Raw genomic sequence first — 12,122 nt, forward strand, 5'->3', positions numbered from 1 at the left:
GATTACTGCGGCCCCCGGGGTCTCTATAAGCGGCCGCAGCTCCGGGGGGTGTAACTTACTCCTCAGGGATTACTGCGGCCCCCGGGGTGTCTATAAGCGGCCGCAGCTCCGGGGGGTGTAACTTACTCCTCAGGGATTACTGCGGCCCCCGGGGTCTCTATAAGCGGCCGCAGCTCCGGGGGTGTAACTTACTCCTCAGGGATTACTGCGGCCCCCGGGGTCTCTATAAGCGGCCGCAGCTCCGGGGGGTGTAACTTACTCCTCAGGGATTACTGCGGCCCCCGGGGTCTCTATAAGCGGACGCAGCTCCGGGGGGTGTAACTTACTCCTCAGGGATTACTGCGGCCCCCGGGGTCTCTATAAGCGGCCGCAGCTCCGGGGGGTGTAACTTACTCCTCAGGGATTACTGCGGCCCCCGGGGTCTCTATAAGCGGCCGCAGCTCCGGGGGGTGTGACTTACTCCTCAGGGATTACTGCGGCCCCCGGGGTCTCTATAAGCGGCCGCAGCTCCGGGGGGTGTAACTTACTCCTCAGGGATTACTGCGGCCCCCGGGGTCTCTATAAGCGGCCGCAGCTCCGGGGGGTGTAACTTACTCCTCGGGGATTACTGCGGCCCCCGGGGTCTCTATAAGCGGCCGCAGCTCCGGGGGGTGTAACTTACTCCTCGGGGATTACTGCGGCCCCCGGGGTCTCTATAAGCGGACGCAGCTCCGGGGGGGTGTAACTTACTCCTCAGGGATTACTGCGGCCCCCGGGGTCTCTATAAGCGGCCGCAGCTCCGGGGGGTGTAACTTACTCCTCAGGGATTACTGCGGCCCCCGGGGTCTCTATAAGCGGACGCAGCTCCGGGGGGTGTAACTTACTCCTCAGGGATTACTGCGGCCCCCGGGGTCTCTATAAGCGGCCGCAGCTCCGGGGGGTGTAACTTACTCCTCAGGGATTACTGCGGCCCCCGGGGTCTCTATAAGCGGCAGCAGCTCCGGGGGGGTGTAACTTACTCCTCAGGGATTACTGCGGCCCCCGGGGTCTCTATAAGCGGCAGCAGCTCCGGGGGGTGTAACTTACTCCTCAGGGATTACTGCGGCCCCCGGGGTCTCTATAAGCGGCCGCAGCTCCGGGGGGTGTAACTTACTCCTCAGGGATTACTGCGGCCCCCGGGGTCTCTATAAGCGGACGCAGCTCCGGGGGTGTAACTTACTCCTCAGGGATTACTGCGGCCCCCGGGGTCTCTATAAGCGGCCGCAGTTCCGGGGGGTGTAACTTACTCCTCAGGGATTACTGCGGCCCCCGGGGTCTCTATAAGCGGCCGCAGCTCCGGGGGGTGTAACTTACTCCTCGGGGATTACTGCGGCCCCCGGGGTCTCTATAAGCGGCCGCAGCTCCGGGGGGTGTAACTTACTCCTCAGGGATTACTGCGGCCCCCGGGGTCTCTATAAGCGGCCGCAGCTCCGGGGGGTGTAACTTACTCCTCGGGGATTACTGCGGCCCCCGGGGTCTCTATAAGCGGCCGCAGCTCCGGGGGGGTGTAACTTACTCCTCAGGGATTACTGCGGCCCCCGGGGTCTCTATAAGCGGACGCAGCTCCGGGGGGTGTAACTTACTCCTCAGGGATTACTGCGGCCCCCGGGGTCTCTATAAGCGGACGCAGCTCCGGGGGTGTAACTTACTCCTCAGGGATCACTGCGGCCCCCGGGGTCTCTATAAGCGGCCGCAGCTCCGGGGGGTGTAACTTACTCCTCGGGGATTACTGCGGCCCCCGGGGTCTCTATAAGCGGCCGCAGCTCCGGGGGGTGTAACTTACTCCTCGGGGATTACTGCGGCCCCCGGGGTCTCTATAAGCGGCCGCAGTTCCGGGGGGTGTAACTTACTCCTCAGGGATTACTGCGGCCCCCGGGGTCTCTATAAGCGGCCGCAGCTCCGGGGGGTGTAACTTACTCCTCAGGGATTACTGCGGCCCCCGGGGTCTCTATAAGCGGCCGCAGCTCCGGGGGGTGTAACTTACTCCTCAGGGATTACTGCGGCCCCCGGGGTCTCTATAAGCGGCCGCAGCTCCGGGGGGGTGTAACTTACTCCTCAGGGATTACTGCGGCCCCCGGGGTCTCTATAAGCGGACGCAGCTCCGGGGGGTGTAACTTACTCCTCAGGGATTACTGCGGCCCCCGGGGTCTCTATAAGCGGACGCAGCTCCGGGGGGTGTAACTTACTCCTCAGGGATTACTGCGGCCCCCGGGGTCTCTATAAGCGGCCGCAGCTCCGGGGGGTGTAACTTACTCCTCAGGGATTACTGCGGCCCCCGGGGTCTCTATAAGCGGCCGCAGCTCCGGGGGGTGTAACTTACTCCTCAGGGATTACTGCGGCCCCCGGGGTCTCTATAAGCGGCCGCAGCTCCGGGGGGTGTAACTTACTCCTCAGGGATTACTGCGGCCCCCGGGGTCTCTATAAGCGGCCGCAGCTCCGGGGGGTGTAACTTACTCCTCAGGGATTACTGCGGCCCCCGGGGTCTCTATAAGCGGCCGCAGCTCCGGGGGGTGTAACTTACTCCTCAGGGATTACTGCGGCCCCCGGGGTCTCTATAAGCGGCAGCAGCTCCGGGGGGTGTAACTTACTCCTCGGGGATTACTGCGGCCCCCGGGGTCTCTATAAGCGGACGCAGCTCCGGGGGTGTAACTTACTCCTCAGGGATTACTGCGGCCCCGGGGTCTCTATAAGCGGCCGCAGCTCCGGGGGGTGTAACTTACTCCTCAGGGATTACTGCGGCCCCCGGGGTCTCTATAAGAGGCCGCAGCTCCGGGGGGTGTAACTTACTCCTCGGGGATTACTGCGGCCCCCGGGGTCTCTATAAGCGGACGCAGCTCCGGGGGTGTAACTTACTCCTCAGGGATTACTGCGGCCCCGGGGGTCTCTATAAGCGGCCGCAGCTCCGGGGGGTGTAACTTACTCCTCAGGGATTACTGCGGCCCCCGGGGTCTCTATAAGCGGACGCAGCTCCGGGGGGTGTAACTTACTCCTCAGGGATTACTGCGGCCCCCGGGGTCTCTATAAGCGGACGCAGCTCCGGGGGTGTAACTTACTCCTCAGGGATTACTGCGGCCCCGGGGTCTCTATAAGCGGCCGCAGCTCCGGGGGGTGTAACTTACTCCTCAGGGATTACTGCGGCCCCCGGGGTCTCTATAAGCGGACGCAGCTCCGGGGGGTGTAACTTACTCCTCAGGGATTACTGCGGCCCCCGGGGTCTCTATAAGCGGCCGCAGCTCCGGGGGGTGTAACTTACTCCTCAGGGATTACTGCGGCCCCGGGGTCTCTATAAGCGGCCGCAGCTCCGGGGGGTGTAACTTACTCCTCAGGGATTACTGCGGCCCCCGGGGTCTCTATAAGCGGCCGCAGCTCCGGGGGGTGTAACTTACTCCTCAGGGATTACTGCGGCCCCCGGGGTCTCTATAAGCGGACGCAGCTCCGGGGGGTGTAACTTACTCCTCAGGGATTACTGCGGCCCCCGGGGTGTCTATAAGCGGCCGCAGCTCCGGGGGGTGTAACTTACTCCTCAGGGATTACTGCGGCCCCCGGGGTCTCTATAAGCGGCCGCAGCTCCGGGGGGTGTAACTTACTCCTCAGGGATTACTGCGGCCCCCGGGGTCTCTATAAGCGGCCGCAGCTCCGGGGGGTGTAACTTACTCCTCAGGGATTACTGCGGCCCCCGGGGTCTCTATAAGCGGCGGCAGCTCCGGGGGGTGTAACTTACTCCTCAGGGATTACTGCGGCCCCCGGGGTCTCTATAAGCGGCCGCAGCTCCGGGGGGTGTAACTTACTCCTCAGGGATTACTGCGGCCCCCGGGGTCTCTATAAGCGGCCGCAGCTCCGGGGGGTGTAACTTACTCCTCAGGGATTGTTTCTCCTGACATTGATTTATTTTAGTTTGAAAATAAAGAATTTTTCAAAATCTTTTGCCAAATCTCCAATTTATCTAAAAGTAGTAAATTCTCTCCGTGATGTCACCGCCCCCCCCCCCCCAGGCCCCGGACATTCTAGTACAATCTCACGAGGCGCAGAATCTGGGGCGGTTTTCTCGCGGCCGGTTCAGCTTTTAGTTTTTTAGGGGGGGGCCAGTACACACCGGGGTGGGGGGCCAGTACACACCGGGGTGGGGGGGCAGTATACACCGGGGTGGGGGGTGGTGGGGGGCCAGTATACACCGGGGTGGGGGGGGGGGCTAGTATACACCGGGGTGGGGGGGGGCCAGTATACACCGGGGGGGCAGTATACACCGGGGGGGGGGGGGGGTGGTGGGGGGCCAGTATACACCGGGGTGGGGGGGCAGTATACACCGGGGTGGGGGGTGGTGGGGGGCCAGTATACACCGGGGTGGGGGGGGGGGCAGTATACACCGGGGGGGGGGTGGTGGGGGGCCAGTATACACCGGGGGGGGGGGGGGCAGTATACACCGGGGTGGGGGGTGGTGGGGGGCCAGTATACACCGGGGGGGGGGGGGGCAGTATACACCGGGGTGGGGGGTGGTGGGGGGCCAGTACACACCGGGGGGGGGGGGGGGCTGTATACACCGGGGTGGGGGGTGGTGGGGGGCCAGTATACACCGGGGTGGGGGGCCAGTATACACCGGGGGGGGGCAGTATACACCGGGGGGGGGGGCCAGTATACACCGGGGGGGGGGGGCCAGTATACACCGGGGGGGGGGGGGGCAGTATACACCGGGGGGGGGGGGGGCAGTATACACCGGGGGGGGGGCGGGCAGTATACACCAGGGGGGGGGGGGCGGGCAGTATACACCAGGGGGGGGGGGGCGGGCAGTATACACCAGGGGGGGGGGGCGGGCAGTATACACCAGGGGGGGGGGGGGCGGGCAGTATACACCAGGGGGGGGGCAGTATACACCGGGGGGGGGGGCAGTATACACCGGGGGGGGGGGCAGTATACACCGGGGGGGGGGCAGTATACACCGGGGGGGGGGGGCGGGCAGTATACACCAGGGGGGGGGGGGCGGGCAGTATACACCGGGGGGGGGGCAGTATACACCGGGGGGGGGCAGTATACACCGGGGTGGGGCAGTATACACCGGGGTGGGGCAGTATACACCGGGGGGGGGGGCAGTATACACCGGGGGGGGGGGGCAGTATACACCGGGGGGGCACCGGTCACACCGTCTCATTCGCAGCCGTTACCCGAAGTCCTGGTCCATGGCCTTGAAGAAATACTTGGCGTGCCCGCGGCCCAGCGCCGCCTTGAAGTCGCGCAGTCGGATGTCGGCGGCCGGCACGGGCACCTTCACCAGGTAGGGCGTCTCCTCCTCGTCCAGGTGATAGATCACCTTGGTCTCCCCCATCGTGAGGCCTAGCGGAGCCCGGAGCCGCGGCCTCGATTACCTCCCGCTCCGCCGCGTTCCGGAGCCAGCGTCTGACGTCAGCACGTACACGCAGCAGGGAGGGACACCAAGAGCATGCCCACAGCCATGTAGAGCGCGCGTACAGCTCCGCCCACCGGATAAACCACGCCCAACACCAGAGAAAAATACACGAGGTATCCAGTCACAGCAGCGACCACGCCCGCCTCATTTACATCGAGAAACCACGCCTACAGCACGGAAAACAACACAGAAGAGCACCGCCCACTTCACAGAGGAGGAGGAGACTCCCAAAAATGAGGAGAAGGAGGAGACTCCCGAAAATGAGGAGGAGGAGGAGGAGACCCCAGAAACTGAGGAGGAGGAGACCCCAGAAACTGAGGAGGAGGAGACCCCAGAAACTGAGGAGGAGGAGGAGACCCCAGAAACTGAGGAGGAGGAGGAGACCCCAGAAACTGAGGAGGAGGAGGAGACCCCAGAAACTGAGGAGGAGGAGGAGACCCCAGAAACTGAGGAAGAGGAGGAGACCCCAGAAACTGAGGAGGAGGAGGAGACCCCAGAAACTGAGGAGGAGGAGACCCCAGAAACTGAGGAGGAGGAGGAGACCCCAGAAACTGAGGAGGAGGAGGAGACTCCAGAAACTGAGGAGGAGGAGGAGACTCCAGAAACTGAGGAAGAGGAGGAGACCCCAGAAACTGAGGAGGAGGAGACCCCAGAAACTGAGGAGGAGGAGGAGACTCCCAAAAATGCGGAGAAGGAGGAGACCCCAGAAACTGAGGAGGAGGAGGAGACCCCAGAAACTGAGGAAGAGGAGACCCCAGAAACTGAGGAGGAGGAGGAGACCCCAGAAACTGAGGAGGAGGAGGAGACCCCAGAAACTGAGGAGGAGGAGACCCCAGAAACTGAGGAGGAGGAGGAGACTCCCAAAAATGCGGAGAAGGAGGAGACCCCAGAAACTGAGGAGGAGGAGGAGACCCCAGAAACTGAGGAAGAGGAGGAGACCCCAGAAACTGAGGAGGAGGAGGAGACCCCAGAAACTGAGGAGGAGGAGCAGACCCCAGAAACTGAGGAGGACGAGACCCCAGAAACTGAGGAGGAGGAAGAGACCCCAGAAACTGAGGATGAGGAAGAGACCCCAGAAACTGAGGAGGAGGAGGAGACCCCAGAAACTGAGGAGGAGGAAGAGACCCCAGAAACTGAGGAGGAGGAGGAGACCCCAGAAACTGAGGAGGAGGAGGAGACCCCAGAAACTGAGGAAGAGGAGACCCCAGAAACTGAGGAGGAGGAGGAGACCCCAGAAACTGAGGAGGAGGAGGAGACCCCAGAAACTGAGGAGGAGGAGACCCCAGAAACTGAGGAGGAGGAGGAGACTCCCAAAAATGCGGAGAAGGAGGAGACCCCAGAAACTGAGGAGGAGGAGGAGACCCCAGAAACTGAGGAAGAGGAGGAGACCCCAGAAACTGAGGAGGAGGAGGAGACCCCAGAAACTGAGGAGGAGGAGCAGACCCCAGAAACTGAGGAGGACGAGACCCCAGAAACTGAGGAGGAGGAAGAGACCCCAGAAACTGAGGATGAGGAAGAGACCCCAGAAACTGAGGAGGAGGAGGAGACCCCAGAAACTGAGGAGGAGGAAGAGACCCCAGAAACTGAGGAGGAGGAGGAGACCCCAGAAACTGAGGAGGAGGAGACCCCAGAAACTGAGGAGAAGGAGGAGACCCCAGAAACTGAGGAGGAGGAGACCCCAGAAACTGAGGAGGAGGAGGAGACCCCAGAAACTGAGGAGGAGGAGGAGACCCCAGAAACTGAGGAGGAGGAGGAGACCCCAGAAACTGAGGAGGAGGAGACCCCAGAAACTGAGGAGAAGGAGGAGACCCCAGAAACTGAGGAGGAGGAGACCCCAGAAACTGAGGAGGAGGAGGAGACCCCAGAAACTGAGGAGGAGGAGGAGACCCCAGAAACTGAGGAGGAGGAGGAGACCCCAGAAACTGAGGAGGAGGAGGAGGAAGAGACCCCAGAAACTGAGGAGGAGGAGGAGACCCCAGAAACTGAGGAGGAGGAGGAGACTCCCAAAAATGCGGAGAAGGAGGAGACCCCAGAAACTGAGGAGGAGGAGGAGACCCCAGAAACTGAGGAAGAGGAGGAGACCCCAGAAACTGAGGAGGAGGAGGAGACCCCAGAAACTGAGGAGGAGGAGGAGACCCCAGAAACTGAGGAGGAGGAGACCCCAGAAACTGAGGAGGAGGAGGAGACTCCCAAAAATGCGGAGAAGGAGGAGACCCCAGAAACTGAGGAGGAGGAGGAGACCCCAGAAACTGAGGAAGAGGAGGAGACCCCAGAAACTGAGGAGGAGGAGGAGACCCCAGAAACTGAGGAGGAGGAGGAGACCCCAGAAACTGAGGAGGAGGAGCAGACCCCAGAAACTGAGGAGGAGGAGACCCCAGAAACTGAGGAGGAGGAGGAGACCCCAGAAACTGAGGAGGAGGAGGAGACCCCAGAAACTGAGGAGGAGGAGACCCCAGAAACTGAGGAGAAGGAGGAGACCCCAGAAACTGAGGAGGAGGAGACCCCAGAAACTGAGGAGGAGGAGGAGACCCCAGAAACTGAGGAGGAGGAGGAGACCCCAGAAACTGAGGAGGAGGAGGAGACCCCAGAAACTGAGGAGGAGGAGGAGGAAGAGACCCCAGAAACTGAGGAGGAGGAGGAGACCCCAGAAACTGAGGAGGAGGAGACCCCAGAAACTGAGGATGAGGAGACCCCAGAAACTGAGGAGGAGGAGACCCCAGAAACTGAGGAGGAGGAGGAGACCCCAGAAACTGAGGAGGAGGAGGAGACCCCAGAAACTGAGGAGGAGGAGACCCCAGAAACTGAGGAGGAGGAGGAGACCCCAGAAACTGAGGAAGAGGAGGAGACCCCAGAAACTGAGGAGGAGGAGGAGACCCCAGAAACTGAGGAGGAGGAGACCCCAGAAACTGAGGAGGAGGAGGAGACCCCAGAAACTGAGGAGGAGGAGGAGACTCCAGAAACTGAGGAAGAGGAGGAGACCCCAGAAACTGAGGAGGAGGAGACCCCAGAAACTGAGGAGGAGGAGGAGACTCCCAAAAATGCGGAGAAGGAGGAGACCCCAGAAACTGAGGAGGAGGAGGAGACCCCAGAAACTGAGGAAGAGGAGGAGACCCCAGAAACTGAGGAGGAGGAGGAGACCCCAGAAACTGAGGAGGAGGAGGAGACCCCAGAAACTGAGGAGGAGGAGGAGACCCCAGAAACTGAGGAGGAGACCCCAGAAACTGAGGAGGAGGAGGAGACTCCCAAAAATGCGGAGAAGGAGGAGACCCCAGAAACTGAGGAGGAGGAGGAGACCCCAGAAACTGAGGAAGAGGAGGAGACCCCAGAAACTGAGGAGGAGGAGGAGACCCCAGAAACTGAGGAGGAGGAGGAGACCCCAGAAACTGAGGAGGAGGAGCAGACCCCAGAAACTGAGGAGGACGAGACCCCAGAAACTGAGGAGGAGGAAGAGACCCCAGAAACTGAGGATGAGGAAGAGACCCCAGAAACTGAGGAGGAGGAGGAGACCCCAGAAACTGAGGAGGAGGAAGAGACCCCAGAAACTGAGGAGGAGGAGGAGACCCCAGAAACTGAGGAGGAGGAGACCCCAGAAACTGAGGAGAAGGAGGAGACCCCAGAAACTGAGGAGGAGGAGACCCCAGAAACTGAGGAGGAGGAGGAGACCCCAGAAACTGAGGAGGAGGAGGAGACCCCAGAAACTGAGGAGGAGGAGACCCCAGAAACTGAGGAGAAGGAGGAGACCCCAGAAACTGAGGAGGAGGAGACCCCAGAAACTGAGGAGGAGGAGGAGACCCCAGAAACTGAGGAGGAGGAGGAGACCCCAGAAACTGAGGAGGAGGAGGAGACCCCAGAAACTGAGGAGGAGGAGGAGGAAGAGACCCCAGAAACTGAGGAGGAGGAAGAGACCCCAGAAACTGAGGAGGAGGAGAAGACTCCCAAAAATGCGGAGAAGGAGGAGACCCCAGAAACTGAGGAGGAGGAGGAGACCCCAGAAACTGAGGAAGAGGAGGAGACCCCAGAAACTGAGGAGGAGGAGGAGACCCCAGAAACTGAGGAGGAGGAGGAGACCCCAGAAACTGAGGAGGAGGAGACCCCAGAAACTGAGGAGGAGGAGGAGACTCCCAAAAATGCGGAGAAGGAGGAGACCCCAGAAACTGAGGAGGAGGAGGAGACCCCAGAAACTGAGGAAGAGGAGGAGACCCCAGAAACTGAGGAGGAGGAGGAGACCCCAGAAACTGAGGAGGAGGAGGAGACCCCAGAAACTGAGGAGGAGGAGCAGACCCCAGAAACTGAGGAGGAGGAGACCCCAGAAACTGAGGAGGAGGAGGAGACCCCAGAAACTGAGGAGGAGGAGGAGACCCCAGAAACTGAGGAGGAGGAGGAGACCCCAGAAACTGAGGAGGAGGAGACCCCAGAAACTGAGGAGAAGGAGGAGACCCCAGAAACTGAGGAGGAGGAGACCCCAGAAACTGAGGAGGAGGAGGAGACCCCAGAAACTGAGGAGGAGGAGGAGACCCCAGAAACTGAGGAGGAGGAGGAGACCCCAGAAACTGAGGAGGAGGAGGAGGAAGAGACCCCAGAAACTGAGGAGGAGGAGGAGACCCCAGAAACTGAGGAGGAGGAGGAGACTCCCAAAAATGCGGAGAAGGAGGAGACCCCAGAAACTGAGGAGGAGGAGGAGACCCCAGAAACTGAGGAAGAGGAGGAGACCCCAGAAACTGAGGAGGAGGAGGAGACCCCAGAAACTGAGGAGGAGGAGGAGACCCCAGAAACTGAGGAGGAGGAGACCCCAGAAACTGAGGAGGAGGAGGAGACTCCCAAAAATGCGGAGAAGGAGGAGACCCCAGAAACTGAGGAGGAGGAGGAGACCCCAGAAACTGAGGAAGAGGAGGAGACCCCAGAAACTGAGGAGGAGGAGGAGACCCCAGAAACTGAGGAGGAGGAGGAGACCCCAGAAACTGAGGAGGAGGAGCAGACCCCAGAAACTGAGGAGGACGAGACCCCAGAAACTGAGGAGGAGGAAGAGACCCCAGAAACTGAGGAGGAGGAGGAGACCCCAGAAACTGAGGATGAGGAAGAGACCCCAGAAACTGAGGAGGAGGAGGAGACCCCAGAAACTGAGGAGGAGGAAGAGACCCTAGAAACTGAGGAGGAGGAGGAGACCCCAGAAACTGAGGAGAAGGAGGAGACCCCAGAAACTGAGGAGGAGGAGACCCCAGAAACTGAGGAGGAGGAGGAGACCCCAGAAACTGAGGAGGAGGAGGAGACCCCAGAAACTGAGGAGGAGGAAGAGACCCCAGAAACTGAGGAGGAGGAGGAGACCCCAGAAACTGAGGAGGAGGAGACCCCAGAAACTGAGGAGAAGGAGGAGACCCCAGAAACTGAGGAGGAGGAGACCCCAGAAACTGAGGAGGAGGAGGAGACCCCAGAAACTGAGGAGGAGGAGGAGACCCCAGAAACTGAGGAGGAGGAGGAGGAAGAGACCCCAGAAACTGAGGAGGAGGAGGAGACCCCAGAAACTGAGGAGGAGGAGGAGACTCCCAAAAATGCGGAGAAGGAGGAGACCCCAGAAACTGAGGAGGAGGAGACCCCAGAAACTGAGGAAGAGGAGGAGACCCCAGAAACTGAGGAGGAGGAGGAGACCCCAGAAACTCAGGAGGAGGAGACCCCAGAAACTGAGGAGGAGGAGGAGACCCCAGAAAGTGAGGAGGAGGAGGAGACTCCCAAAAATGAGGAGAAGGAGGAGACTCCCGAAAATGAGGAGGAGGAGGAGGAGACCCCAGAAACTGAGGAGGAGGAGACCCCAGAAACTGAGAAGGAGGAGGAGACCCCAGAAACTGAGGAGGAGGAGGAGACCCCAGAAACTGAGGAGGAGGAGGAGACCCCAGAAACTGAGGAGGAGGAGGAGACTCCCAAAAATGCGGAGAAGGAGGAGACCCCAGAAACTGAGGAGGAGGAGACCCCAGAAACTGAGGAGGAGGAGGAGACCCCAGAAACTGAGGAAGAGGAGGAGACCCCAGAAACTGAGGAGGAGGAGGAGACCCCAGAAACTGAGGAGGAGGAGGAGACCCCAGAAACTGAGGAGGAGGAGGAGACCCCAGAAAGTGAGGAGGAGGAGGAGACTCCCAAAAATGAGGAGAAGGAGGAGACCCCAGAAACTGAAGAGGCGGAGGAGACCCCAGAAACTGAGGAGGAGGAGGAGACCCCAGAAATTCAGGAGGAGGAGGAGGAGGAGACCCCAGAAACTCAGGAGGAGGAGACCCCAGAAACTGAGGAGGAGGAGGAGACCCCAGAAACTGAGGAGGAGGAGACCCCAGATACTCAGGAGGAGGAGACCCCAGAAACTGAGGAGGAGTAGGAGACCCCAGAAACTGAGGAGGAGGAGGAGTCCCCAGAAACTGAGGAGGAGGAGGAGACCCCATAAACTGAGGAGGAGGAGGAGACCCCATAAACTGAGGAGGAGGAGACCCCAGATAGTGAGGAGGAGGAGGAGACCCCAGAAAGTGAGGAGGAGGAGGAGACCCCAGAAAGTGAGGAGGAGGAGACTCCCAAAAATGAGGAGAAGGAGGAGAGCCCAGAAACTGAGGAGGCGGAGGAGACCCCAGAAACTGAGGAGGAGGAGACCCCAGAAACTGAGGAGGAGGAGGAGACCCCAGAAACTGAGGAGGAGGAGACCCCAGAAACTGAGGAGGAGGAGACCCCAGAA

At 60.9% G+C, this 12,122-nt stretch overlaps 1 protein-coding gene across 2 annotated transcripts in view; it reads right to left on the reverse strand.

The window, feature by feature from the left end:
• LOC140128410 (segment polarity protein dishevelled homolog DVL-2) overlaps window positions 1-5,500 on the reverse strand; it is a 28,732-nt gene extending 23,232 nt beyond the window's left edge. Inside the window, exon 1 of one of the 2 annotated variants that reach the window (XM_072150113.1) lies at window positions 5,175-5,500. In XM_072150113.1, coding sequence (XP_072006214.1) covers window positions 5,175-5,335 — 161 coding nt within the window. In that variant the 5' untranslated portion in view covers window positions 5,336-5,500. The remainder of the gene's footprint in view (window positions 1-5,174) is intronic. The other variant, XM_072150112.1, reaches the window with a different exon arrangement.
• Window positions 5,501-12,122: the final 6,622 nt, after the last annotated feature.

The sequence above is a fragment of the Engystomops pustulosus genome, chromosome 4 (genome assembly GCF_040894005.1).
Source record: "Engystomops pustulosus chromosome 4, aEngPut4.maternal, whole genome shotgun sequence".
NCBI lineage: Eukaryota > Metazoa > Chordata > Amphibia > Anura > Leptodactylidae > Engystomops > Engystomops pustulosus.